The following is a 27,677-nucleotide window of genomic DNA, read 5'->3' on the forward strand; positions in this document are numbered from 1 at the left end:
CCATCCTCCACCTGAGACGGGGTCTCCACGAGCACAGAGGCTGCTCCGGAGTCAATAGATCACCTTTTCCTCAAACCAAACTGCTTGGCTGGTGTTGTTCCTGAAGTGGCTTCACTGGCTAGAGTGAGTGAGAATTGGGGCAGAATGAAGCAGTCACCAGATGTCTTGCTTCCTACAGAAAACTGAGTATCTTCCTGGTTTCTGAACGATCCTAAGAGACATCCGGTCCCTGACTCCACTTGCCTCCAGGTGCCCAGAACAGGCCATCGTGGGCCCTTCACCATCTGCAAGTGGACACCGTTTGTCCTGCCGGGGCAGGTGTGTGTCTGCCTTGGGGTGTTTGGGGACAATGGGCCTCTCTGTCCCCGAATGGGTCTCCATGTGCTCAAGTCCTCAGGAAGGAGCCCATCACTGGTTGGAGGCAAGGACTCCAGAGATCCAGCCAGGGGTGGGGCCACGTAGTCTGGCCCCTTGTCATCTGGGAGGGGTGGTGGAATGGGGCTCACCAGACTGGAGTGTGTCTGGCAGTGCAGTGAGCGTGGTTCGGCTGTGCTCTGGAGATCTCGGGTGCGGCAGAGCCTTTGGATGACTTTGTCTTGCAGGATGGAGATGGATGAGGACCCGGATACCCTGCCTGCCCAGGGGCAAGGCAACACCATCATTACTAAGTATGAGCAGGTACAGGTTGGGCTGCTCCCTCAAGGGAGGCAGGACCTTGCCTCTCCCGCTGTTCCCTGGTCAGAGGGTCCTGGGCTCCCTAAGATCACCGGGTGGAGAGGGGCTGCCCACATCCCTGGGCCCCCCACACCTCTCACCTTGCCCCCGCTTACCCTGGCCTCCTCTGGGTTTCAGGGACACCGAGCTGGGGCAGCAGCGGACACGGGGAATGAGCAGGTCAACATCAGGAAATACATGAATCACCTCGGGATTGTGCAGTGAGTCTTCTGTCCCCCGCCCCCAGCCACCAATCTCACCTCAGGGATGGGTTTTGCTTTTAGAAAGGCTTCTCTGAAGTAGGACACGTCTCCCTGGCTGGACCAATCTCCTCTCCAGGGTCAGAACTCTTCCAGGCTCTCCTGCAGGCCCAGCCCGTGGTCACGGTTAGGGCATAGCCTCATGACACATTTAGGGAGCTCAGGAGAGGGAGTCAGGACAGAGAGGGGACTCTCAGGGCAGGCCCGTGGACTCTCAGCACTGTCGTCTCCAAGTAAGCTGGAGAGGAGGAGGCAGCCTGAGGATCTGGCCCTGTCCCCTTAGGGCCTGCCTTGGTGAAATCTGAGGGTTGTGGCCACAGGGCAAGGGGGCATCTGGCCTGGCCTGTGGGCAGCTGCATAGCAGACCTCTGAGGGCTCAGGGGGCTCAGCCAAGAGGAAGGGGCATGGGGACAGTGAGGGCCTTGGCCCTGGCCCTGATAGGTTGTGGAAGAAGAAGGGCAGGGTCCTGGCCTTGGCTTCTCACTGAGGCCAGGGGGACAACAGAGCGAGCAGCTGAAGGCCCTGGGAGTGGTGCTGGGAAGAAACCTGCGCTTGGTAAGGGGAGCCCAGCCTGGAGCCAGCCCCTCAGGACTCACAGGATGGAGAGAGGGAGGAGCCTGGGGGAGGGGGGAAGGGTGAGACCTTGAGACCTGCCACTTCTGGAACGTACCTGAACCAAGCCAGCCCAGGGTGGAGTTGACAGCCTGGGCAGGACAACAGATGGGGTGGGCAGGGAACAGTGGCTCATCTGGGACCCCTCAGTGGGGGAACTCGGTCAGTCCCCAAGGCTCTGTGTGGCCCTCCAGAGACTCTGCTTCCTGCTGGCTCAGTCAGCACTGTGCAGGGTGGATGGAGGGGCCAAGTCGGGGCAGACAGGACAGTAGGCGGAGGACAGGCAGGCATCCCATGTCCTGGTTTTTGCAGTGGCTGGGAGAAGGCTGAGGGCTGAAGGCCAATTACCGTGAGAGCCAGCTGAGGCTGCAGCGGGAGTGGTGGGGCCAGCCCCACTGCCTGCAGGGCCCTTGGTCACCCTTGTTGCCCTGGATATCTCCCCAGCAGTGCTGGGCAGCCCAGTGAGAGAGTGACCAAGGCATGGGTGTGGATGGATCTAGGAGGTCTCACTCAGAGGTTCTGACAGGATGGGGTCACAGAAGGGCCAGGGTGGCCGGAGAGAGGGTCACAGTCTCTGGGCCAGGCAGGATGGGGGAAGATGGGGAGCAGGCAGCGTGAGCGTCCAGGATGCAGGTGCACGTTGGGAGATCAGACCCTGCAAGGCCCATGGGGAGTGTCGGATGGGATGGCCTCCAGGTGTGTCCTCAGGGCACCAGGCAGCGCTCAGGCCAGGCTCCCTGGACTCTGGTGGGTGATGTGGTCACTCCTAAGGCACTGCTGTAAGTCAGGGCTTGGCCACCCACCCGGGGCGGCACCCATCCCATCTCAGAACTGGACTTTCTCAGCATCCACAGAGGGTGTCACCTCCAGCTCTGGAGGAGCAGCCCCATTGTGCAGCCCAAGGCACCCCATGGGCCCTGAGTGGCCGCCACCAGACCAGCCTCGAGCTCCCTCCTCTCCAGGGTCCCAGTGCCTCGCAGGTGTCAGATCCGCAGGAAGGCCCTTGCCGTCCTTCTCTGTGTCTTCTCCCAGGCTGAGACTTAGGGTGGATGGGGATAGGCTGGTCCTTCCCTGGGGCCCTCTCAGGTAGGGGGATGGTTCCTGGCCCGGCCAGGTCCTCAGCTCTGCCTGGGTTGCCTTACAGTGAGACGGAACTGCCCCCGATAAGAGCCCTGGAGGTGAAGGTAAGAGTCTGTGCCTGCTGCGTGGGAGGCCGCTCCAGGGACCAGGAATCGGGTGGTCAGTGAGGCAGAGGGGGTGGCCTATGGGCCTGTGTGGTGGTGAGTGGGCCACAGCTGTCACTGGGAGGGGCAACCTTTCCTGCTTCACTCTGTTTCCATGAGGGCTTGACCAAAACCCAAACCAAGAACTGCAGTCCTGGCTCAGAGTCCACTGCCTGTTTGAACCAAGACCCCAGCTGAAGGCTGGACCTAACCCAAACTCGGGGCATTTATGGCCTGAGGATGGCTTGTTCTGGCATCACCAGTCCAGACTACCAGCTCTGGTTCCTTCAGAGGGTCTCAGCCCCCGGGGTCTGCCCTTTCCTGGTTCCTTCAGGCTGGGTCTCTTCAGGGCCCCAAAGCCCTGGATCCAGCATCCATGGGCCACTGCCAGGGGCCTGGCAGCTCCACTAACTCCATCATGGCTCATTTGACAGCAAAGACGCAAGGAAAGTAAACGTACCAACAAGTGGCTAAAGATGTTTGCAGAATGGCCAAAATATAGGAACACCAAGAAGGTAACATGGGGAGGGAGTGGCCCCCGTGACAGCTCTCTGCAGAGCCAGGGGACAGGCACCCATAGCAGACCTGGCACTGTCTGCCTCAGTGGGTGGGTGGCACCCCCTCCTCACCATAGCACAGCAGGCCTGTCCGCCAGCTGTCCTCTGCGGAGTCGCCCTGTGTCCTGTCTCACTGGTGTGTTCTTCTGTCTATAGCTGTCTCAAAGAGTATACAAAGGCATCCCCCTGGTGGTGCGGGGCCAGGCATGGTCACTTTTGCTAGATATTAACAAAGTCAAGTCCCAGAATCCAGGCAAATATAAGGTAAGTCCCTCCCACACTCAGCCAGGGCAGGACAAACAAGCCAGGCTGTATCAGGAGCCCAGGACTCCAGCTGGAGGGAATGTAGAGCCTGGGTTGGGGATGGGGGCTGTGGTCAGATGCACATCCTGGGCACAGATGGTGACTCAGGCACCACAGGTGCACTGGGCTCCGTGACCCTCCCTGGCTTCAGAAACAAGGCAAAAAGGAGCTTTCTGCAGAAGGAAACCTTCCTCGCTTCCTTCCAGAAGTGCTGACTGTGGGATGACTGCCGTTTGGGGCAGGAAATCTTTTGTCTGTTCTGAGGCTGCTTCCTCCTCTTGGCCCTGCCCTACAGGTCATGAAGGAGAAGGGCAAGAGGTCCTCCAGAATCATCCACCGCATCCAGCTAGATGTCAACAGCATCCTGCAGAACCACATGATGTTCATACAAAGATGTGGAGTCAAGTAAGGCCTATGGGGGCTGCAGTGGTCACAGGGAAGATGGGGGCAATCCAGAGGGATGAGGGCATACCCAGGGCAGAGGCCAGGGTCACCCAGGAGGGGTGACAGAGCCACCAAGGGCTCTCCTAGCCCAGGGAGCAGCCAGCACCATGGACTGAGCACCTCCCTGGCTCTAAACCCTGCGCCGGGCTGGGACGTTTAGGGCCAGAACCCAGGTGGCTCACAAGGAGATGGAAGGCAGAAAAAAAAATAATAATAATGCAGACGGTGAAAAGTGCTCTCCATGACCCACAACTACCCAGGATAGGGACCCATGAGAAGGTGGCAAGATGGCAGGGCTTGGGAGCCTTCCCGGGCAACACTGACAGCCCAAAATACTAGAAAGGATGCGGGGCTCTGGAAACTCTCATCCCTGGCTGGTGGGAACGTGACAGGGCACAGCCACTTTGTAAGTCAGATGGGCTGTGACTCACAAAGTTCAGTGGCCTTGTACCACACATTCCCAAAGTGTGACAGATATTGACCACACTGATTTGAAAACTGAGGTTCAAGTAAAACCCGCATGCCACATTCACTGCTTGATTGATTGTCACTCACACCCGGAGGCTACCGAGATGCTTTTCAACACGGGAACTTAGGAGGAAGGGGGTTCCACTCTTCACAGAGGGATGACTCAGGGAGGAAAAGGAACGAACCCCTAATGCCCGCAGGAACATGGGTGGATCTTAGATGTGTATTGCTGAGGGAATGACGCCAGACCCCACAGGCTACCACCGTGGGATTCCAATTCATAGGCCATTCTGGAAAAGGGCAAACCATAGAGACAGAGAACAGGTCAGGATGGCCAGGGGCTGACAGAGCTGGGAGACATTGGCTGCAAAGGGGACACACTGGGGACTTGGAGGCTGAAGGAGCCACTCTGGGAGGGGCTGCAGTGGTGGACGGGAGGCTCTGCACATTGGTTCAGAACCATGGAACTGCACATCCCAAAGACTGGACTTCTGTGTGTGCAAACTGAGAAAAAGGGGAAGAAAAAAATCAACCAGAGTGAAAATAATCACTGATCTAACTGTACACCTACGATGTTTGCATTGCAAGGAATATGGATTTTACAGAAAAAAAATTCCTAAAAACTCAGGTGTCCTGAAGAGCTCACTGCTTATTTGGGGGATCATCTTATCCCAGAATTGTGTTTGCTGTCTGGGTTTGTAGAGAAAATGAAACTGACAGCATCTGCACAAAACAAACAAAATCCTCTTTTCCCTCTTTTCTAGGCAGCAGGAATTATGTGACATCCTTGTGGCCTATTCTGCATATAACCCTGTGAGTATTCCCGGGCAGCGATATTCCTGGGCCATGTACCCATATTCACAGGCATGGGTGTCTCTTGGGGGTGTCGGCACTTCTTGAAAATTCAGTGTTCGTGACCCACCAGCTCGTAGTAGGCAGGACTCAAGCTCACTGCTGGCAGAAAAGGGTTGAAGCCCAGACTCCTGCTGTCACCTTGACCCAATCACCACGTCTCAGATGAAGAAATGACCTTCCTCTCAAGGTGTTGCCCCAAAGCCTAGGAGCTTGGCAGGGGCCTCATAGGATGGTCCTCAGGACCTTGCAGGATGGTCCTTGTAGGAGACAGGTTTGAGAAGTTGCTGAGGTGCCTGATGGGTCAGGCTCTTGTCATGAAATGAGTTTGCATCCTGGGTGAGCCTCTTCTTCACTGGAAACTTGGCAATGATCCAATTTCCCCTTTGCCCAGACCCCATAGGAGCATAGCAGATAGGGAGGGGGTCACCCAGATGGCTGCTCCTGCTTGGCCCCCACTTTCCAGACCCTTCCAGGCCAGAAGAGCCACTGAGCTGACTGCATGAGCTGCCCACATGGAGGACCCAGCCACCCCCCGTGTCTGGCAGGCAGCCCTTGGGCTGTCGCGGGACCCTTTGTGTGGTGGTCAGCGCCCCGCTGCCTGCCCTCGTGGCGGGTGCAGTTCAGAGGTGCTGCCCCAGGCCTGGCACAGTGGCCTCCCCAGCCTGGCCCAGGGGAGGGAGCATGAACAATCCCTGACTGTGCCCTTTCGGGCCATGTGAGCTTGGACGCTCGCTGCAGGAGTCCACCCATGCTCCTTGTCAACTGAGTTGTGTGTGATCTGCTCAGTCCTCATGCCCAGTGCCAGGGGAGGGGTGCACAGCTGCACCTCAAATCTTCTGGGGCCTGAGGCAGGTGTCCCCAAGGACCTCTGCCATCTCTAGTGATGTAAATCCTCCCAGGTGGCCTCAGCCCTCCCAGGTGACATCCTTCCACGGTGACTCTGGCTCTTGCAGGAGGTGGGCTACCACAGGGACCTGAGCCACATCACCGCCATCCTCCTCCTGTATCTGCCAGAGGAAGATGCTTTCTGGGCACTGACCCAGCTGCTGGCTGGTGAGAGACACTCCCTGCAGGGTAGGTGGACAGCTGCCCCCAAGGCCTTACACAGCCATGCCAGGGGATGGCCACCCTGGCCGGTGACCCCAACTTCCAGGCAAGGTGTCTTCCTTGTATCCCAGCTTGTTTGGAGCCTCCAGGATGTCCCTTCTGAGGTCCCACAGCAGCGTGGGTCTGGACAGGGACCCCCTCACCTCACGTCAGACGCCTTTCATCCCTAATATCAGAGGACATGGATACCTCCCCCAGGCCGCCCTCTGTCGCCCAAAGCCAGCCCCAGTTTTGTGCAGGCGCCACTCACCTCCTTGAAAGTCCTTCTGCCTCCCAGCTGGCTGTGCTCCCAGCCACCTTCCCTCCCTACAGATGGGCCAACAAAGCCAAGATGGCAGTGTCTGCCCATCCCATGTCCCCCAGCGTGACCCCACATCCAAGAGATGGCCACATAGCCCCCAGCTTCCACCCTGTTCTCCCAACCAGCGCCTGCCTCGTGGTGTCAAAGGCAGGTTGCCTTCCGGGCACCTGGACCCGGGATGCTACTAGGCAGCACCTCCAGCCAGGGCCCTCCTTGCCAAGGCTGAGGCTGCATGCTGGGGTCACCAGATGGGAGGGAGGGAGGCCTCGGGGTCTGGGGTCCCCTACCCTGCCCAGATCTTCCAGCTGATGCCTCCACATCTTGGGCGTGGGATCTGATGGGGTGATGGGTCGGGGACTTCTCAGTATTCTACAGCCCAGATGCTGCCCAGCTTGAGAGGCTCCTATCACACCAGAAGCAGGTGTTGCACAAGTCCTTCCCGAAAATCATGAGACACCTGGTGAGTGGATGACACCCTTGGCTCCTCCCCAGAGGCCCTGGGCCCCATAGGCCAGGGGAGGCTTGAGTCCCTCATGGAGCTGGCAAGAGGCTGAGTCCCAGCCACGGCCTGACCTGGGATGCAGACTCCCCATGGTTTCGGTGTTGGGTTTCCTTCTCCTGCCCTGGCAGAGGCAGAGGCGCTGGGACCAGGACCGAGCTGCAGCTGAGCAGGGCTAAAAGAAGTGTGTCCACCGGGTGTCTGTGCATGGGGCGGGTGTTGGAGCCCTGGCCATCACCCTGGGTTGTGCCTCTTAAGGAAGGGTCTGCAGAGGGGCCTGGAAGTGGGAGGATTTCAGGGCAGCTCAGGGGCCCTGAGCACCTCTGCTCCTCCCTTCAGGGCAAGGAAGGGCTGTGCATTGAGGGTTCCATGCTGATGAGGCTCCTCCGGTGTTTCCTTGATGCGGTAAGGAGGCACAGGGAGACCCCAGCCCTGGGACTCTTCTACCCTGCAGTGCCCAGCACCCTCAGCTCAGGGGTCCAGCTCCCCCAGGAGGACCTGGCCTACCTCCAGCCCACAGGAGGCACAGGCAGGTCCTTGCAGGGCTCACAAGCCAGGCTCTGCCCAAGAGGGGGCATCCCATGGCAGAGGCCAAGGCTCAGGCCCAGCCTCATGGGCAAACTGGGGCAGGACCCGACTTGTGAGGGCCCAGGGAAGCCCCAAGTCCTCAGGAAACCCCTCCTTCCAGAAGTCACGGCGCTGCTGAGATGAGTCCCCCATGAGGAGCTACAGGACCTTGTCTGACTCAGTCTTACAGGGGGGTCTCTCCCATGGAGGGGATCCCCAGCACTTCAGGGGACTGAAACCCCAGTGGGACCTGCTCAGGCCACTGGCCCCAGCTTGTAAGGCCGAGTTCTCTCACACTTGCTGTCCCCACAGAAATCCTTCGGGCTCACCATGAGACTGTGGGATGTGCTCATCTTGGAGGGCAAGCGATTACTGACAGCCATGGCGCATGCATCTTTCAAAATACACAGGAGTAAGTCCCATGTGCCCGAGGGTGCTTGGGGGAACACATGGGACAGACCCCGCTGGCCTGAGGGACATGTCCTTACACTGTCTGCTCCATCTGGGTTGGGGGGTCTGGCCTGGTGGGCTGGGCAAGGCATGATGACACTGAGTCCACCCCTGACATGAGCCAGATGAAAGTCAGGAGTGTGGTGAGCACTTCCCTGCCCGGCCTTCCTCAACTGTAGCCTCCTGTGCACAGCTGGATCCCCGGGTGGCCAAAAAGGACCAGGCACCACCCAGTGGGAGGTGGGCCTGGTGGAAATGGGCTTGCAGGCACTCACCCCTCCCAGGGAACCCTCCTGGCCTGATGCCCGCCCTGTCCCTAGAGCGCCTCATGAAGCTTTCCTGGAGCACCATCTGGGAGTTTCAGGAGCGACTGTCTCAGAGCTGGGCCCTGGAGGACAACAGAGTCCTCAGGAATCTTCAAGCCTCTATGAAGGAACTCACAAAAAAACACTGGGACCTGCCACCCCCAGGTGAGCCCCAGCACCAGGTCCCCTCCCAAGTCTCCCTCTGGGACAGTCAATGGTGGGGAGTGCCCCACCAGCCCTCCTACCTGGCCTTCCTCCTGCACCCCTTCTTCCTCCACTTCCTCCTCTAAGAAACTCAAATGGGTCTGCCAGTCCTCAGGGCAGGCACTGAGTGCATGCGTGTGCTGGACATGCTGAGTGGACAAGCAGGGGGCATGGGCAGGACCCCCCAACCCCTCCTCCACTTTCCACATTGTCCCCCTCACCCCCTCAAAGGGCCCTGAGGGACACTGGGGCAGTCAGACCCAGCTGTGGAAGCCCTCACCCCCACCTCCAAGCAGCAGAGACCCCTCATTCTCTAGTGCCCTCCAAGGGTGTCAAAACAAAAAGCCAGGGGGACAAGAGAATCAGTGTCCCTGACCCAGAGAGGATTCGGGCAGAGGGCATTGGGGGAAGCCCTGACCCAGAGCCACAACCAAGAGTTCAGCCCGGTGTGGGATCGCTGCAGCCCTGGCATGGGGTAGGCGGCCTGGAGGGTAGAGGGGAAGCTGTGCCCATTCCCTTCTCACCCGCTGTGGAGACAGGCCCCCATGTGAGGTGGCAAGGGGGCTGGGTGACAGTGCACGTCCCTCCCAGCTGAGTCCTGAAGCAGGGCTGCCAAACTGCCCTGAGGTGAGGGCGTGAAGCAGGAAGCCCTGAGCCACCCTGAACCCTGGGGGCCATTTCAGGAGCAACCTCAGGTTCCCCGAAAGCTCCCCCACCCCAGACTGCACACGGACTGCGCCCTGGAATCAGCAGCCTGCAGGGTCATCCTCAGTGTCAGACCAGGGGGCCGCACAGGGACCCAGAGGACTCCAGAGACTCAGGCCTGTGGGGCGTAGCCCTCAAGAGACCAGATGGGCTTGGAGAAGATGCTGACCATGTCTGCTTCTTTTTTTTCAGCCGAGCTGGAGCAATGGTCCTCGAGGGTGTCCCCTGGCATTGGGCCCCTCCATGAGGGGGACAGACTGGCCATCCCCACCCCACCAGCTCAGCTCCAGGAGCTCATGCCATCAGTCCCCCTGGGACAAAAGCCTTGTACTCTGCCAGCCTGGCCTAACGGGGCTGTCCCCAAGGCCCAGGCTGAGGTCCATCAGCACGAAGGGGCTTCTCAAGAACCCAGAACAGAAGACTGCTGTCTGAGGGGCCCGGAGTCTCGAGATGACGGCAGCCTGTCCCCGGGTGAGGTCAGGCTTTGTATTACACGGAAACACTTGTCCAGGAACGCTAGGCCACAGCTCCACACAGACCCGCATGCCGGGGGTCCATGTTTCCTGTGCTGCCATTTTGAACACAGCTCCTGGGACTCTGAGGGAGCTTCCCCAGAACCCAGGGCAGAAGACTGCTGTCCGACGGGCCCAGAGGCTCGAGATGAGGGTAGGATGTCCCCTGGTGAGGTCAGGCTTCGTATTACACGGAAACATTTGTCCAAGAAGTCTATGCCACAGCTCCACACAGACCTGCATGTCAGGGGCCCAGGGGCTTCTCAAGAACCCAGGGCAACAGGCCGTTCTCTCGGGTGCCCAGAGGTTCAAGATGACAGCAGCCTGTCCCCCGGTGAGGTCAGGCTTTGTATTACACGGAAACACTTGTCCAGGAACTCTACACCACAGCTCCACACAGACCCGCATGTCGGGGGTCCATGTTTCCTGCGCTGCCATTTTGAACACGGCTCCTGGGACTCTGTCACTTCTCCATCTTCTGTGGACAGCAGCCCTGGAACAACAAGACGCACCCCGCCCAGTGAGCCCACTGGGACCGCAACACCAGGCCCTGCCTGGGTTTATGACAGGGAGGAGGCACTTCGAGAGATACGCCTGCAACAAGGTGTCCCCTGCCCGCTACTCCCCTCAGTAGAAGAACAACATGGCATGGAGGGAGCCCAGGCAGCACCTGCCCGGCTGCCTCGCAGCCCCAGATGGCTGCTGGACCTTGATTTTTACTGTTATTTTTTTTTTATTTTATATTTTTGTCTTCTGGGCCTTGGGAAATACTTAGTGGGGGACTTGGTCCCCTCACGGCCTCAGGAGGGAAGGCTGAGCATGGGGTTCCCACAGCCCCAGCCAGGCAGCAGCGTGCCCTGGGGCCCCTGACCCCATCTGTGGGTCACAGCCCCTCCCCCAGGGCCCAAGTCCCCGGCCCAGAGGGACCTGCCTTCAACCTGAGTCCTAGGGGGAGAGGGGCACCACAGGCCCACACAGGGGACTAGGGCACAGCGAGCCCTGGGTGCTGCGAGAATTCACATCAGACAACCTGGGCAAGCTGGGCCAGAGATGCTGAGCCCGTACAGTGATGATATGGGCAGCTGGCACAAGGGGGTCAACAGCTGTGAACACCGCTGCCTCTTCCCAACTCCATCACTGCAGTGCAGGCAGTCTGCACTCCGGAGCCTGGCCCAACAGCACCCCGAGTGCCCAGGTCTGCTATGCCAACATGCCACCTGGAGGCTTTGAGGCCCTGCCTGCCACACCACCCCCCTCCTGGAAGCCTTGTCCTGCAGCTCAGCCGCTGCCACAACCACAGCAGGCACCGCTGCCAAGCTCCTTCCAGTCAGGCTTCCTAGAATGCAGAGGAGCCTCAGGGGCTCAGACTGTGAAGGTGGTTTCATCCACATTTCCATTGTTCCCACCAAAGAGAATCCCTGCAGAGGATGCTCTTGATCAAAGGTGGGCAAAACGGCATGCCAAGAGATGGAGTCAGCTTCTTTCCCTGGCCACCATGTTAGACGGGGACAAAGTGGCCATCAGACAGGCATGGGACAGAAGAGGCTCAGCATGCTGCACGTGCCCTGACCAAGGCTGACCAGGCCAACACCACTGCCAAGCATCCCATCTGCTGACGAGGGACTTGGTGTGGCTCCCTGGGCTGGCACTATTTCCCAGGAGGACCGGCTGACCACCTGTGGGCAGGCTGCCCACACTGTGGAGGGGGCTGAGATTGGCCTTCACTGCAGGGAACCCCTACCTGGATATAGACTTGCTCGTCCTTCCTGTCACCATCATGGCAGCGCACACGGCATTGCTTTTGACCACGTCACTTCATTCACAGCGAGGGACATGCAGCAGTGGCCCCTGACCAGGGAACTAACTGTTCTCACTACATCAGTCACCGCCTGGAAGCAACTGGGCTTAGGATCGCTCAGTTACGCTGAAGTGATGGTTTGTTTTACAAGATAAATGTTACGCTTTCTACTGGAGTCCAGTATACGGTACTGACTCTCCGACACCCAGAAGGTGTAGTTCTCAGAGTGAAAGTGTGAAAGTGGACGATGTTCAGTATTGCACTGAATGTCTCAGTCACAAAGTTTTCCTATTCCTGTCCTGGAGAAATGGAGCTTTGCTGGTTGGAAAGTCTTAGGACTCAGGCAGAGTGAAGCTTCCCCCAGGGGAAGACAACAATGGTTCTATTTAAAATGAAGAGATGGGACTAAGCCTGGAACCCTGGGGCATTCTCTGGTGTTCTTGATGTTTCCATGTAAAGTAAGTCAAATAGGCTGGGCGCGGTGGCTCATGCCTGTGATCCCAGCACTTTGGGAGGCCAAGGCGGGCGGATCACGAGGTCAGGAGATCCAGACAATCCTGGCTAACACGGTGAAACCCCATCTCTACTACAAACACAAAAAACTAGCTGGGCGTGGTAGCGGGCGCCTGTAGTCCCAGCTACTCAGGAGACTGAGGCAGGAGAACGGCATGAACCCAGGAGGCGGGGCTTGCAGTAAGCCGAGATCGCACCACTGTACTCCAACCTGGGTGACAGAGCGAGGCTCTGTCAAATAAAAGTCAAATAACAGGTTTGCCACAGAGGCATCTGAAAAAGTAGGGGGCAGAACTGTTCAGAACTCAGGCTTCAGAATCGAAGATGAGGCCAAGCAGGAGACTCCTGACCCACTGAGGGCAAGGGAAGTAGGTGGGACTGCTGGGAGATCCACCCCCACCTTGTGATCTGTCACAGAACTGTACACTTGTATAGCTGTGCACATCTTCTCTCCACTGATTATAGTATTTCTTTCCATTTGTGACTCTCCCATCACGCAGGGAGCTTGCTACAAAATGCACATTGCTATACCATAGCCTGGGGCTTGCAATCCAACCCTGGCAAGGATTCCTGCACGTCAAGGGCCTCAGATGACTTTCATGCACACCCAAGTCAGAAGGCTGTCCTGAATCCTGGATGTCACCTTCCTGCCCAAAAAAGGAGGAACAAAGGTCAACCAGCAGCAGACCAGTCACAAAAAGAGATGAAATGTGAATGCGTGGCCTTCCTGACCCCCAGTCAAGACTTTGGGCACAAAAACAGGCTGCAGCTCTGGCCACTGACTCGTACCAGGAACGCCCCCATTCAGGCCGGTGTGCCCTGGCTGCTCTTCTCCCTCCTGCCACCCTCTCCTAGGCTGTCTGTGTTAGGAAGTGAGAACCTGCCAGTTTTCAGAAGAAAATGTAGCTTTATTATGACATAGGAAAGACTCAAGTTATTGGGGCGAGGGGGAGGAGGAGTCCTGAAACAGCTCCTGAAAATGAGAGGGAAAAGGAAGGTGTAAATCTGTTGGTAATAAAGTCTCCAACCACAGCACTGTCATGGGAATGTTTTTGTTACAATTTTGGTTTTCAAGGATATAGTAAACAAAACAGTCACTTGAATTGTCAAAAGAACGGCAGTTTTACAAAGTGAAAAGCATACACACCAAGCCAGAATACGATAGTACTCAGGTCTATATGTTGCAGTGGTGCCAGTGCAAGAGGAAACCTTCAGGGAGGTTGCAGTGACCCTCCAGGGAGCCGAGACCCATGGAGGGCCCTAGGGCTGGAGGGAGGCCAGCAAACCACTCAGCTCAAAGCACTCCCTTCAGGCATCTGAAGAGGGAAAGCCCATGTGTCTTCCTGTGAAGCACTGAACGGGCAGCCAGCATCTCAGAAATGCAGGCGATTTTTCATACATGGTGTGAATGAGTCTGGGGTCACCCAGGGGGTCCCTCAGTGATCAGACACACTTTGAAACAATCAGCACCTACACAGGAGGGTACTAGGAAAAAGGAAAAGTGTTTTCCTGAATTTCATAGCAGATTGGGAGCTAAAGGAAGAGATTCCCAAGACCACCATTCCCAAGACCACCATTTATTTTGTTCTAACAAAGTAAATTCACAAGAGCACATCAAACACAAGACCTAATGCAAGGGGCAGTGCCCATGGCCACTGCCTGCCTCCGGCGAGAAGTTCTTTAGCAGCCGTCACAGGGCAATGCTTAGGCAATGCCATAGTGAATTAGGGGGATTCACTTGGATATAAAAGTTTAGGATAATACCCACCAAGAATGCACTGGCTCCATCTCTCTTCCCTGTTCTAATGTTCTCAGAGCAGCAGCCACCCCTGAACACAAGGGGAGACAGGAAAGGGCCCTGGGGCATGGGGATTTATTCCTGGGTTCTCTATTCTTTTCCACTGGTCTATGTGTCTGTTTTTATACCAGTCCATTGCTGTTTTGATTACTATAGTCCTGTACTATAATTTGAAGTCAGGTAATGTGATGCCTCCAATTTTGTTCTTTTTGCTTACGGTAGTTTTGGCTATTCTGGGTCTTTTGTGGTTCCATTTGGATTATTTTTTCTACTTCTGTGAAGAATGTCCTTGGTATTTTGACAGGGATTGCATTGAATCTGTAGATTGCTTTGGGTAGTATAGACATTTTAGCAATATTGATTCTTCCGATCTATGAACATGGAATATATGTCAATTGTGTGTGTTCTCTTCAATTTCCTGCACCAATGCTTCATAGTTTTCTTTGTAGAGATCTTTCACTTCTTTGGTTAAATTTATTCCTAAGTGTTTTATTTGTATCTATTGTAAATGGGATTTCTTTCTTAATTTCTTTTTTAGATTGTTCACTGTGGCATAGAGAAATACTACTGATTTCTGTATGTTAATTTTGTATCCTGCAACTTAACTAAATTTGTTTAACTATTCTGTTAGTTTTCTGGTGGAGTCTTTAGGTTTCTCCAAATAGAAGATTGTATCACCTGCAAACAAAGAGAATCTGAGGTTTTCCTTTCCAAGTTGGATGCAGGGCTGTTATTTTATTTCAGGCCATTTTCCAAGCTCAGTGGTTTTTGTCAGAATTCAGTCCCTGTAGTTACGTGACTGAAGATTCTGGTTTCTTTTTGCCTGTCAATGGAGAGTTGCTGTCAACTCCTAGAGGCTGCCCACCATTCTGTTGCATGCAGCCTTTCCTACAGCATGGTAATTGTTTACCATGGAAGAAAATCTGAGAAGAAATCTTCGTATCACCTACCATACAGTTCCCTCTAAATTTCAAATGGTCTTATTTTCCCTAAAGGCAAAATACATTTACTCCCTCTCAAAGATTTTGTCTCATCATCAGGTCAGATCCAAAGTATTATTATCTAAATCATATTGTCTAATCACCTCAAAGTCCAAAATGGCCCCTAAACATCATAAACTTGAAGTTTAAAATCTTACCTTCTAAATGTTCTAAATCAGGTGCAGATGTTACAAATCATTTAGTGCAGCTCCTGGGGGCACACTTTTAATTTGTGGACCTGTGAAGCTAAAGAAACAAGTTATTTCCTCCAACAATCTGTTTGGGTGATCAGACCCAACACCAGCTCGTGGGGGCTACGAAGTCCAACGGAGTCAAAGGAATGAGACAAGACAAGAGTATATAGTAGGGTGGGTCCAAGGGGCCAATGCTAGTATGGAGGCTGCAAAGGCTCTGAGCTCTGGGAGCCCACACTATTTATTGGTAATCAAACAAAGAAGCAGGTGGTGTGGACGTGGGGGTAGACAGGTGAGGACGTGAGGATGTGGGGGTAGAAAGGTAGCAGTGCATCAAGCGTAGCTGTGACGGTTTAGCATATGCTCTGCTACTTGAGATAAGGGAAAACAGATTCTTCTAATTCAAGATACAATCAGTTTATGATCTTTGGAGAGCAAGAAGCAAGGGGCCAGCGAGTCTGGACACTTTCCAGAGGCTATGATGGGTTTTATGCCCTGAGCCCTGGGTGCTCTCCAAGTCACGAAGGGTTTTATGCACTGGGCTTAGATTGTAGTGCAGCAGGGCAGTCTTCCACTCTTTGGCACAGAGCTTGGTGTTCCATAGGCCACAAAGGGTTTTAGACCCTGGACCCAGGATATGTTCCAAGGCTCTTTTACATTATGTCAGACAAGCAAGCCCTGCCTCAGCCCTTCTACCAACATGTCTCCCTTTTTTGTTCTGCAAAACTGCCACAGCTATCGTTGCTTGTTCTTGGCGGCGGCTTTCTCTCCAGAGGCAGCTTCTGCATCTATAGACTAAAAGGAGATAGCACAAGCACATAATTATTAGAACAAAATTTCCAAGTGTAGAGTTTCCAATGGTCTTAATTCATTTAAGAGGATTGAGTGCAGACAACCCATCGGCTGCCTTGCTTAAAATATCACTTCCTAGGAGCAGGGCTAAGTGAGCCTGAGAGACTTCAAAAACCTGTTCTTTTAATTTTACAATATTGAGGGTGAGATTTTCCTCTCTTCCCTCTAGATGGCATTTAATTCTTTCCCATTGGTGTTCTGTTTCATTGTAACCACAAGGAGTAATGCAAAAATCGGATGTATTCCAATCACATTGCATTTGAATTCTAGTTTCTAAACTTATAATGCATTCTCCTATCCAAGTCACTGTCTGACAGAGATCATTAATTTGATTAACTATCTTTTGATCTATTTACGCTTGAGAGTTTCATAATTTTTTTTGCAGAATTCTTTTGCCATTTATTAACAAATTCAACAGTTTGCACAGATGAGTGTAAAGCCACACCAGCTACTGCAGCAGTAGTGGTAACCACAATGAGGCCAATTACAGCAAATATAAGAGCAACTATAAATCTCTCTGAATGGGATAAGAGTGTTTTAAGGATCTCAGTTACAATATGAATGGATAGTGATGACTCCTATGGTCTATTTAGAGACACACGGATCCAAACTCCTTCTCTGGCTCTAATTAACAAGATAGTTTGGTTTTTATCAAAGGTTGAGTTAATGCAAGTAAACAAATGACCTTCAGGGCAGGTGATAAAACGGGTATTCATGTCAAGAGTAATATTTCCTATTGCTAACATAAAAGGTGGCCGGACACAACTTTGAATCCAAAAGGTCCTGTTAGAAAGAAAGGAGAGAACATATTTATCTTTACCTCCCTCTCCTTTTTTTTTTTTTTTTTTTGAGACGGAGTCTTGCTCTGTTGCCCAGGCTGGAGTGCAGTGGCCGGATCTCAGCTCACTGCAAGCTCCGCCTCCCGGGTTCACGCCATTCTCCTGCCTCAGCCTCCCGAGTAGCTGGGACTACAGGCGCCTGCCACCACGCCCGGCTAGATTTTTGTACTTTTTAGTAGAGACGGGGTTTCACCATGTTAGCCAGGATGGCCTCGATCTCCTGACCTCGTGATCCGCCCGTCTCGGCCTCCCAAAGTGCTGGGATTACAGGCTTGAGCCACCGCGCCCAGCCCTCCCTCTCCTTTATACTTATTATATTTACCCTCTCAAATTTTGATTGAACTTTGAGCCATAGCTAATTTCCATAATTCTGAATGTTCCTGTCCTATGGCAGGAGATATCATTTTTGGACTAGGAGTGACAATGCCACCAGGGCTCCATATGATAGAGACATCAGCTTCTGTCTGAATATACTGTGTATAGTTTTTTTCTGATTCCATTGGCCTATTTTACAAGAAGGCCCTCTAGTGCAATTTTTCTTAAAAATGCCCTTAGGGGACCAATCAATGACGATTCCATAGGAATTATTTTGTAGCACCTCAGCCTTACTTGCTATACAATTTTCCCAATTTCAAGCATCCACACCTTCAAACCAAACTCTATTTTGTTTACATTCGAGTTCGTTTGGATGGAACTGCTGAGTTTTAGGGTGAGAATGTTTGTATTTTAAACTTTGCCCTGAAATCATATGCAAGGTAGCCTGTGATTTATTTTTTCCAGGGATTACTGCCAACCAAACTTGTGTGCAAATTTGTAAGCATCCAGTGGCAGGTCCTAGGCATATTGGAGGATATTTATATCCTATTGATATATTTATTTTCATCCCTTCCTCATTAGCATGCATTGGCCCTCAGTTATCTATGGGCTCAGGCATCCAGGTACTGTCATTGGTATACACCTCATAACAGGTTCCATCCAACTCACAGACCTAATTAAAGGAGGAAATGGGACATATGCCCAATAAGGAAAATTTTGAGTTGCTCTTACAGTAGGGAGGCTTACTGCCGCAGTGAGTACTGCCATCATAGCCACTGTTACGTTACTAGTTGTTTTTGGTTTGTTCTGTGCTCTCAGATTGTCTTCTGCCATCTGCACCAGTTTCTTGATTTGTCCCCATGTTGGAGGATCTGCCTGGGAGTATTTTTGGTCTTTTCCTTTGTCTCTGAGAGTTCATTCATGCTATCACTTGCATCAGGAGTTCTGGCTCTTCATAGAGTCCTCTCTTCCCGGTGAGGGTCATGATAGACCTTCAGATGTTTGGTGGGCACCCATACAGGCACCTGATTGTCACCTGGAGAGACACAAGCAAATCCTCTTCCCCATGTAATTATTTTTCTTTTTTCCCAACTCTTTGTATGTGCATCCCTCCACCATACATCTTGTCCAGCTTTTTTATTTTCTTTTTGTCCTGTTAAGTGTTGTTAAGATGCTGTCATGGGTTGATCTCTTTGTAAATTAAAAAAATTTAATGTTAATAAAGCTAAATATAATTGCATATGGGGTGTTTTACATTCCTGATCTCTCTCTTTTTATTTTTGTATTTGAGTTTTTAAAGTATGATTAGCTCTTTCAACTATTGCCTGTCCTTGTGAGTTATATGGAATACCCGTAGTGTGAATAATGTTTCAGTGTTAAAAAAAATGTAGCCATGGCTTTCCTGCAATACCCTGGGCCATTATCAGTTTTGATTTTTTCTGGGATTCCCATAACTGCAAAGCAAGAAAAAAGACGTCTTTTAACATGAGCTGTAGCTTCCCCTGTTTGACACATGGCCCAGATAAAATGTGACTAAGTATCTACTGAAACATGAACAAAGAACAATTTTCCAAAAGTGGGAATGTGTGTTACATCTATCTGCCACATGGAATTTGGAGATAAACCTCTAGAGTTGACTCCTGCTCCTTGATGTGGCAGATGCAGGACTTGACAGGCAGAGCAGTATTCTACAATCTCCTTAGCCTGCTTCCAGGATAAGCCATATCTTTTTCTGAGGCCTGCAGCGTTAAGATGCATTGAAGAATGGAATGTTTGTCATTTAGCAAAAGCTGCAGAAACCAGTGCATCTGCCCTTTGATTAAGTTTAGTTAAAAGACCAGGGAGGTTAGTATGTGCTTTTATATGAGTAATATAGAAAGGGGAATGTCTTTGTTGTACTGCTTGTTGTAAAGAATGAAATAAAAGATTAAGTTGTTCAGCAATCACATCACGAATTAAAGTACTTTCAATATTTTGTGTGACTTGCACCACATAAGCTGAGTCAGAAACAATATTAACTGGCTGTTTAAAAGTTTTCAGTACTGTAATTACAGCTGTAAGTTCAGCCCTTTGAGCAGAAGCAATGTCAGTTGAAAAACTTGTTGTTGAGGTCCCACAAGTGAGGCTTTTCCATTACTAGACTCGTCAGTAAAAACAGTAATGGCCCCTTCAATAGGGGCTTTTTGAGTAACAGAAAGTGATATCCAGGATGTTAATTTTGGAAATTGAAATATCTTAGATTTAGTATAAAGATTATCAAGAATGCCAACAAAAACCCTGCCAAATTAACTTGCCATTCCTGGGAACTAATATAAGCTTGCTGAATTTGTTGTTTGTTTAATGGAACTATAATTTGATTTGGATCATATCCTATTAACTTTGTTGTGTGCAGCCTTGCTTGTCCTATTAGTACAGCAATTTGATCTAAGTACAGAGTGACCATTTCAGTTGTATTGTGAGGTAGAAAAAGCCACTCAACCAGATCATTTTGTTGAACAGTACTTCCTGTAGGTGAATGTTTAGTAGGAAAAACTAAAAACTGTAATGGCTGCATAGGGTTTGCTTCACTTGTGCCTGTTGAATTTTTTCTTCAGTTAATTGAAGTTCCTCTAATGCCTCTTTGGATAGGGCACATTTACTGTTTAAGTTAGAATCACCTCATAAGGTAGAAAAAATGTGAGACATAGCATAGGTAGGAATGCCTAAAGTTGGACGAATCCAATTAATGTCTCCTAAAAATCTTTGAAAGTCATTTGAAGTTTTTAAATTATCTCTTCAAATTTGAACCTTTTAAGGCTTAATAGCACTTTGTTCTACCTTCATTCCTAAATATTGAAAGGCAGTAGAAGTTTGGATTTTATCGGGGGCTGTGATTAATCCTGCTGCAGTCACAGCCTTTTCTGTTTGTAGCATAGCGTTAATTCCTCCCTAGTTTCAGCTGCACACAGAATATCATCCATGCAATGGATAACATTTTAAAAATTGTTCTCTAACTGGCTTAATAGCTTTTCTGCCATAAGTTTGGCAAATAGTCAGGCTATTTAACATGCCTTGTGGTAATACTTTCCAATGGTATCTATCCACTGGTTTTTGTTATTTATAGTGGGAACAGTAAAAGCAAATTTTCCATAATCTTGGATCGCTAAAGGAATGGTAAAGAAGCAATCTTTTATATCTATCACTATGAGAGGCCAGTATGTAGGAATCATAGTTGGAGAGGGCAGCCCTGGTGTCAGCATGCCCATGGGTTGAATTATAGCATTAACAGCCCTTAAATCTGTTAAACATTCTCCATTTACCTTCATAACATATTTTCCTTAATAACAAACACAGGAGAATTCCAAGGAGAGAAAGTAGGCTCTACGTGTCCCTTTTGCAATTGTTCCTGCACCAATTCTTTTAAAGCCTCCAGTTTTTCCTGTTTCAGTGGTCATTGCTCCATCCAAACCAGTTTGGCAGTTAGCCAAACAAGAGGAATGGGAGCCGGAGGCTCGGCAACAGCCGCTCCTAAAAATGATACCCTAATCCGGTTCAATCTGTTTGCCCTTTTAGTTCTAAAGGTTCTGGTTGGCCATTTTCATTTTTTCCTAGTCCCTTACCTGGGAGATATCCCATTTTTCTTATTTGTTTACTGTTATTACTACACTGGTCCATAGGAATAGATATTTCAGCACCCCATTGTTGCAATAAGTCTCTACCCCATAGATTGACAGGAATAGGTGTAATAATAGGTTGAATTATCCCTTCCTGGCCATCCGAACCTTGACATGGTAAAATTAAAGAACTTTGAAAAACTTCTGAAGCAGCCCCTACTCCAACAATACCAACGGATGCCTTTTGTTTGGGCCAGTGTCGGGGCCATTGATTTAAAGCAATAATAGAAACATCAGCTCCAGTATCTACTAGCCCTTCAAAGTCCTTTCCCTGAAAGGTTACTGTACAAATAGGTCTCTTATCAGACACTTGATTAACCCAATATACAGCTTTTCCTGCTGGGTTAGTACTACCAAATCCTCCTGTTCTTTTTACTCTGCTGCTTCCCAGTTTTGTATAAGGTAACAGCAACAACTGAGCAATTCTTTCTCCTGGGGAAGCAGACCATGGAGTTGAGGAACCAATAGCTAGTTGAATCTCTCTGGCATAATCAGAATCAATTACTCCTGCAGGTACAGTGACACCTTTTAAATTTAAGCTAGACCTTCCAAGCAATAGACCAACTGTTCCTGAGGGTAAAGGGCCCCGAACTTCCATGGGCACCTTCTTTGATGGCTCCCCAGGAAGTAAAGAGACAGAAATTGTGCTGCAGAGATCTACGGCAGCACTGCCTGCTGTGGTGGGGGACAATTGTTGTACGTTTGTAAGGGCACTGACTGTGCCGGATACACCTCAGTTTGTTGAGGGGCCCGAGGTGGTCTCCTCTTCCTGTTTCCTGAAAGGGGTTGCCCATCTTTGCTAAATTTAGAATGACACTGATTTGCCCAGTGATTGCCCTTCTTACATTGGGGGCATACGTGGGGACTTTTCTGTTGATTGATGGTAATAGTTTTTGTCTTTTGATTTCCTTTTCCACATTCCTTTTTTGTGTGTCCAAATTGCCCACAATTAAAACAAGAGCGTGAGAAATGGGGCATATTTCTCCCCACCTTTAGTCCAGCCATAGCTTGAGCTAAAAGAGTAGCCTTATGTAAGTTACCTCCAATGCCATCACAAGCCTTAATATATTCAGCCAAATGAGCCTTCCCTCTCACAGGTCTAATAGCATTTTGACACTCTGTATTAGCATCATCATATGCAAGAGGCTGTATTACAACATCCTGAGCTGTTTTGTCGGTTATAGCTTTATGCACAACCTCCTGGAGCCAAGCAATAAAATCAGCATATGGTTCTTTAGGTCCTTGTCGGACAGAACTGAAATAAGGATATTTTTCTCCTATAACATTTATTCTCTCCCACACCCGTAAGCACACGGTGCACAGCTGAGCAATGCCAACATCCTCCATCACTGCCTGATTTTCTAATCATTCCCAATTAGGGCCAACCCCCATTAACTGTTCAAAAGAAATAGGCACAGGTGGCTGTGCTGGTGTGTTTTCCTTTGCCTGAGTTTGTGCTTTATCAACCCACCAGGTTTTAAACTGTAAGTAGTGAGACGGAGTGAGAACAGATGTTGTTAAAGTATCCCAGTCATATGGTATTAATCTATTATCAAGAGCCATATTTTTTAGTAATGTTTGTACAAAAAGAGAATTTGGCCCATATTGACTAATGGCTTGCTTAAATTCCTTTAATAGCTTAAAAGAAAAGTGGCCCAATTAGCTATATTTTGCCCTCCTTGCTAGGTTATAGTAACTAGAAATTGCCATGCTTCTGGGTCTCCCTCAGCTCTAGCTTTTTGAATAGAATTTTGTATAGCACCAACAATCGCTCCAGGTTTTAATGTTGCAACTACAGGAGCAGTTAGTTTTACAGCTAATTCATTTTCTCGCCCATTACGGGGAAGGGGAGGAGGTGGCCATTCACTTAATTCAGCAGGCACAGCCAACGGGCTAGTAAAACATACCTTTTTCAGTTTCCCTTTTCTTTAATTTTCTCCGATTTTTGCTCCTTGCATTCAGAATCCGAAGTTATTTTTTTTTACACTCATCTTCCTCTTCCTCATCTGAATCTGCCTAATCATCTGTTTGAAATGGCTCAGGAGCTGCCTTTATCAATGCCCACACTGACCAAACAGAAACTGGAATTTTGGCTCCTTCTTTATACGCCTTTTAAAAATCTCTGCCAATTCTTTCCCGTTCATCCAACTCCATAGTCCCTTGTTCTGGGAACCATGGGCAAAACTGCTCTACTGTACTAAAGAGTTTTAATAAATTCTGAGTATTAACTTTTGCTGCCCATCTCCATAATAAGTGCCTTAGAAAGTTTAAATAAGCAGAATGTTTGCTTTCATTCTGTCCCATTGTTACCCTGATTCTTCCGAGCACCTAGCTTACCCGCCAAGCTTCTTTCAGTTGTCCTCAGGTGTCCTCTGACGATGGATCCCCTGCTTTCACATGCTCTAGCGTTCCCTCACCAGAGTCTTCATAGCCCCACATTGGCACACCAGAAATGTTGGGGTGATCAGACCCAACACCAGGTCATGAAGGCTATGAAGTCTGGCGGAATCAAAGGAATGAGACAAGACAAGTTAAGAGTACACAGTGTGGGTCCAGGGGACCAATGCCAGTATGGAGGCTGCGAAGGCTGTGAGCTCTGGAAGCCCACACTATTTATTGGTAATCGAACAAAGAAGCAGGTGGTGAGGACATGCAGATGTGGGTGTAGACAGGTGAGGATGTGAGTACATGGGGGTAGAAAGGTAGCGGTGCATCAAGCATAGCTGTGATGTGTTAGCATATGCTCTGCTACTTGAGATAAGGGAGAACAGATTCTTCTAATTCAAGATACAACTAATTTATGATCTTGGGAGAGCAAGAAGCAAGGGGCCAGCGAGTCTGGACACATTCCAGAAGCTATGAGGGGCCTTATGCCCTGAGCCCTGGGTGCTCTCCAAGCCACAAGGGGTTTTATGCACTGGGCTTAGATTGTAGCGCAGCAGGGCAGCCTTCCATCCTTTGGCACAGAGCTTGGTGTTCCGTAGGCCACGAGGGGTTTTAGACCCTAGACCCAGGACATGTTCCAAGACTCTTCTACATTATGTCAGACAAGCAAGCCCTGCCTCAGCCCTTCTACCAACACAATCCTAATATACATTACTGGACAGGCAGAGGATAACAGTTATGTGCATCTGGATAAAGATAGGTGCAGGAGGCTGGGCGTGGTGGCTCATACCTGTAATCCTAGCACTTTGGGAGGCCAAGGTAGGCAGATCACCTGACGTCAGGAGTTGGAGAGCAGCCTGACCAATGTGGAGAAACCTTGTCTCTACTAAAAATACAAAATTAGCCGGGCGTGGTAGAACATGCTTGTAATCCCAGTTACTCAGGAGTCTGAGGCAGGAGAATTGCTTGAACCTGGGAGGCGGAGGTTGCGGTGAGCCAAGATCATGCCATTGCACTCTAGCCTGGGCAGCAAGAGCAAAATTCCGTGTAAAAAAAATTACATATATACACACACAATATATTCACAAATTAACAAATAAGCCATAAATTGAAAGAGATTAAAAATTAAAGAAGCTATTTCACTGAATATTATACTGGTCTTCATTGATGTTTGCCAAAATGTAAGCATTTCAGTTTGTTGAACATGTATGTTAATAAATTATAGATAAGAATATATGTATTTATAAATATATTTCAACAGTTTCACTTCCTCAGAATAGTGTTGCAACTCAAGTGTCAAAAAGGCCATTTGAGTCATGAACACATGCAGAAGCATAGACGCAATGTTTATCATCTAATCTTTGTGGGAAAAAAATGCTCAAAAACCTAGAGATGTGAGCAGTACCAATAAAATTTCTACAATTTGCCAAGATTGTTTAAAATGATAATTTCTATTTCCCTGGTTGGCTGTTACTTTTCTGGAAGCCTGAGGAGAGGAGAAGCTGCCAGTGAGGTCTCTGAAGTTACCCAGGCCCAGGAGAGACACAGTATCAGCTGACAACTGTGGTAAATGCCACTGAAGACCCTCATCGGGAAGAGGCTGCAGGACCGTGTCTGCTATGCTTGTGTTTTAAATGCTGGCCAAGATGAGTCAAAACTCCTTTTCCTTTTTCAAATAGAAGAATTTTCAGTTACTCAAAATATGTCACACAAGACTAATTTATTGTGTTTGCCCTATATAATTTCTTTCTTAAACAATTTAAGCAGGAGTTATTTCACATACTGTATTTGGCAACCAGTTTTTGCTATTTCAAACCACTGAAGACAGTAAATTTGTTTTCTTCCTCTTTTCTTTTTCTCTTCGTTTTTTCTTTTCTTTTCTATTTCTTTTTCTTTTCTTTTCTTTTCTTTTCTTTTTTTTTTTTGAGACAGAGTCTCGCTCTTGTCCCTAGGCTGGAGTGCAAGGCTGGAGTGCAATGGCGCGATCTCAGCTCACTGCAACCTCCGCCCTGGCTCGCTGCATCCCTCCCTTCTGCAGGTAAGATGTCAATATTTACCCTACTGACCGTGGCCAGTTCTTGGTATTGCTCAAGTCCTCTGGGTCTTCAGACTGGCAGGTGACTTAACAGACCAACCACCCTGGGCCTCTCCTGGGACGAACACTTGGCTTCACCCATTATCATGTCTTGTTCAGCCTCAGAGGAGCGTGGTTGGGGTGGATTACTTCATGCCTTGATTCTGCCTTGCTGGAAACCACAGTGGCAGCAGGCTTGGGTGTCACCAAGTCACCGTGTTTCATGCTATTTCTGGAGATTCTGGCCTTTGTGGCCTCGGAAAGGAAGGTGATCTGGTGCTTTGGGGAAGGCCCTCGGGATGCTCCTCCAGATGGTCTTCTTCAGGCCTTTTGCTCAGCATTGATCTGATCAGTTCTGCCAGCTCTGGGCCATGATCTCTTGGCACTGGTGCGACTTTCCGTCAATAATTTCATAAACTCCAGACTTCGCGTCTTTTGCATGGAAAGCACGCGGTGCCCATTTCATATGACACCGCACCCCGGAGCCCAAACGTCAGCCTGCGGGTGTGGGGTTTGTTGGGGACAATCGGGCTCAGGTCTAGGGGGCGCTTCCCCAAGGTGGGCGCGTCCTGGTCCCCATCTGAGGCCGTGGGCTCCTGGCAGGAGGACCTGGAGTTTTCAGATCCCCGGGAAGCATGCATTTCTCCCGACTCTAGGGCACAAACTGCCCTTTGCTGGCGTTGGGCACGGATCATGGCCTGGCAGAAGCCCGCGACAGCGTGGAGCAGGCGGTGCCCCCCGCCCGGGACTCCTCGAGGGTGATGGCTCCGGGAGGCCTAGGCTGGGACAGAGCGGGACCTCCCGGTTGGTCAGCAGCCCGCCCCCGGCTGCCGCTTTCGGAGGCTTGGGTTTGGAAGACACCGCCTGCCATCCCGTCGCGCCTCTCGGGGTCTGCTCCCCTGGACTGGCCCTGCTCACGGGCGCGGCTACTAGCTGGTGGCCAGGAGCCAGAGGCAGGCGCGGCCGGTGGGACGCTGGGCAGGAGGCTGCGCTAGAGCCCGTTGGGCAGCGCCGACCCCTAAGGCAGCTGGGAGGGTGAGCGAGCAGCGGCGTGGGCGGCTGAGGGGCTGAGGTGACTGAGGGGCTGAGGGGCTGAGGGGTTGAGCCGGCTGACGGGCTGAGGGGCTGAGGGGCTGAGGCGGCTGACGAGGCTGAGGGGCTGAGGGGCTGAGGGGGCTGACGGGGCTGAGGGGCTGAGGGGCTGAGGCAGCTGAGGAGGCTGAGGGGCTGAGGAGGCTGAGGAGGCTGAGGGGCTGAGGGGCTGAGGGGCTGAGGCAGCTGAGGAGGCTGAGGGGCTGAGGAGGCTGAGGAGGCTGAGGGGCTGAGGGGCTGAGGGGCTGAGGAGGCTGAGGGGCTGAGGAGGCTGAGGGGACTGAGGCAGCTGAGGGGGCTGAGGGGGCTGAAGGGCTGAGAGGCTGAGGGGCTGAGGCGGCTGTGAGGGGCTGAGGGGCTGAGGGGCTGAGGCGGCTGTGAGGGGCTGAGGGGCTGAGGTGGCTGTGAGGGGCTGAGAGGCTGAGGCGGCTGAGGGGCTGAGGGGCTGAGGGGCTGAGGCGGCTGAGGCGGCTGAGGCGGCTGAGGCGGCTGTGGCGGCTGTGAGGGGCTGAGGGGCTGAGGGGCTGAGGCTGCTGTGAGGGCCTGAGGGGCTGAGGCGACTGAGGGGGCTGAGGGGCTGAGGGGCTGAGGCGCTGAGGCGACTGTGAGGGCCTGAGGGGCTGAGGCGACTGAGGGGGCTGAGGGGCTGAGGGGCTGAGGCGCTGAGGGGGCTGAGGGGCTGAGGGGCTGAGGGGCTGAGGCGCTGAGGGAGTGTGGAGGCTGAGGGGCTGAGGGGCTGAGGGAGTGTGGAGGCTGAGGGGCTGAGGGGCTGAGGGGCGGGCAGCCTGGCGGGTCCCTGCCGCAGGGTCCACCGCACGTCACGTGGCCGAATCCCCCGGGCTGCTTTCTCTCCGGCTGCTCAGCCACTTGTTTTCTTACCGTGAACCTCGTGGGCTCCTGCTCGGCGTCCTTTCTTGCTCTGTCTCTGTTTTCGCCGCATTCTATCGGCAAGTCTTTAATTTAGGATATTTCACTGATATAACTGAGGATGAACTGTGTTTTGCAGCATTTTATTACGCGTTTTCTCCTAGATTTTGGTATCATTTTTATGCTGACTTGATTAAACATTTTGGAAACTTTCCTGGAACTGATAGAATA

At 51.3% G+C, this 27,677-nt stretch overlaps 2 protein-coding genes and 2 long non-coding RNA genes across 8 annotated transcripts in view; 3 read left to right on the forward strand and 1 right to left on the reverse strand.

The window, feature by feature from the left end:
- Positions 1 to 266, forward strand: part of LOC105473504 (zinc finger protein 286A) — a 32,790-nt gene extending 32,524 nt beyond the window's left edge. Inside the window, exon 7 of the mRNA XM_071082384.1 lies at positions 179 to 266. The gene's annotated coding sequence lies outside the window, so the exon portion shown is untranslated. The remainder of the gene's footprint in view (positions 1 to 178) is intronic.
- LOC105473501 (TBC1 domain family member 26) lies at positions 184 to 13,953 on the forward strand. Of its 2 annotated transcripts, none has more exons than XM_071082383.1 (14): positions 184 to 318; positions 603 to 678; positions 853 to 935; positions 2,731 to 2,770; positions 3,244 to 3,324; positions 3,523 to 3,630; positions 3,965 to 4,074; positions 5,346 to 5,394; positions 6,390 to 6,489; positions 7,210 to 7,304; positions 7,683 to 7,748; positions 8,223 to 8,322; positions 8,681 to 8,830; positions 12,898 to 13,953. In XM_071082383.1, the coding sequence occupies exons 2-14, from the start codon at positions 604 to 606 to the stop codon at positions 13,317 to 13,319; spliced, it is 1,479 nt and encodes a 492-aa protein (XP_070938484.1). In that variant the 5' UTR covers positions 184 to 318; position 603; the 3' UTR covers positions 13,320 to 13,953. The 2 variants fall into 2 exon arrangements, with proteins under 2 accessions (XP_070938484.1, XP_024645986.2); XM_024790218.2 differs by having other exon boundaries at positions 6,390 to 6,510; positions 9,767 to 13,021.
- On the reverse strand, positions 13,299 to 25,544 carry LOC105473500 (uncharacterized). 3 transcript variants are annotated; one of them, XR_011615413.1, is made up of 5 exons: positions 25,471 to 25,544; positions 24,204 to 24,435; positions 18,108 to 23,527; positions 15,334 to 16,164; positions 13,299 to 13,370 (listed from the first exon to the last, which is right to left on the reverse strand). It is a non-coding gene; the product is annotated as an uncharacterized lncRNA (long non-coding RNA). The 3 variants fall into 3 exon arrangements; XR_982265.2 differs by having other exon boundaries at positions 18,108 to 18,411; positions 23,366 to 24,435; XR_011615412.1 differs by having other exon boundaries at positions 18,108 to 24,435.
- Positions 24,868 to 27,677, forward strand: part of LOC139359446 (uncharacterized) — a 53,758-nt gene continuing 50,948 nt past the window's right edge. The window contains exon 1 of one of the 2 annotated variants that reach the window (XR_011615410.1): positions 24,868 to 26,522. This is a non-coding gene — a long non-coding RNA (uncharacterized lncRNA). Of the gene's footprint in view, positions 26,560 to 27,677 lie in introns of both variants that reach the window. The other variant, XR_011615409.1, reaches the window with a different exon arrangement.

The sequence above is a fragment of the Macaca nemestrina genome, chromosome 17 (assembly GCF_043159975.1).
Source record: "Macaca nemestrina isolate mMacNem1 chromosome 17, mMacNem.hap1, whole genome shotgun sequence".
Taxonomy (NCBI): Eukaryota; Metazoa; Chordata; class Mammalia; order Primates; family Cercopithecidae; genus Macaca; species Macaca nemestrina.

Excerpts from the sequence above, each read along its gene's own strand:
- LOC105473501 (XM_024790218.2), top strand. The coding sequence starts at position 604 with ATGGAGATGGATGAGGACCCGGATACCCTGCCTGCCCAGGGGCAAGGC. Across the intron at positions 3,325-3,522 it reads AATATAGGAACACCAAGAAG|CTGTCTCAAAGAGTATACAA; the intron begins GTAACATGGGGA and ends TTCTGTCTATAG. Across the intron at positions 8,323-8,680 it reads ATCTTTCAAAATACACAGGA|AGCGCCTCATGAAGCTTTCC; the intron begins GTAAGTCCCATG and ends CCCTGTCCCTAG.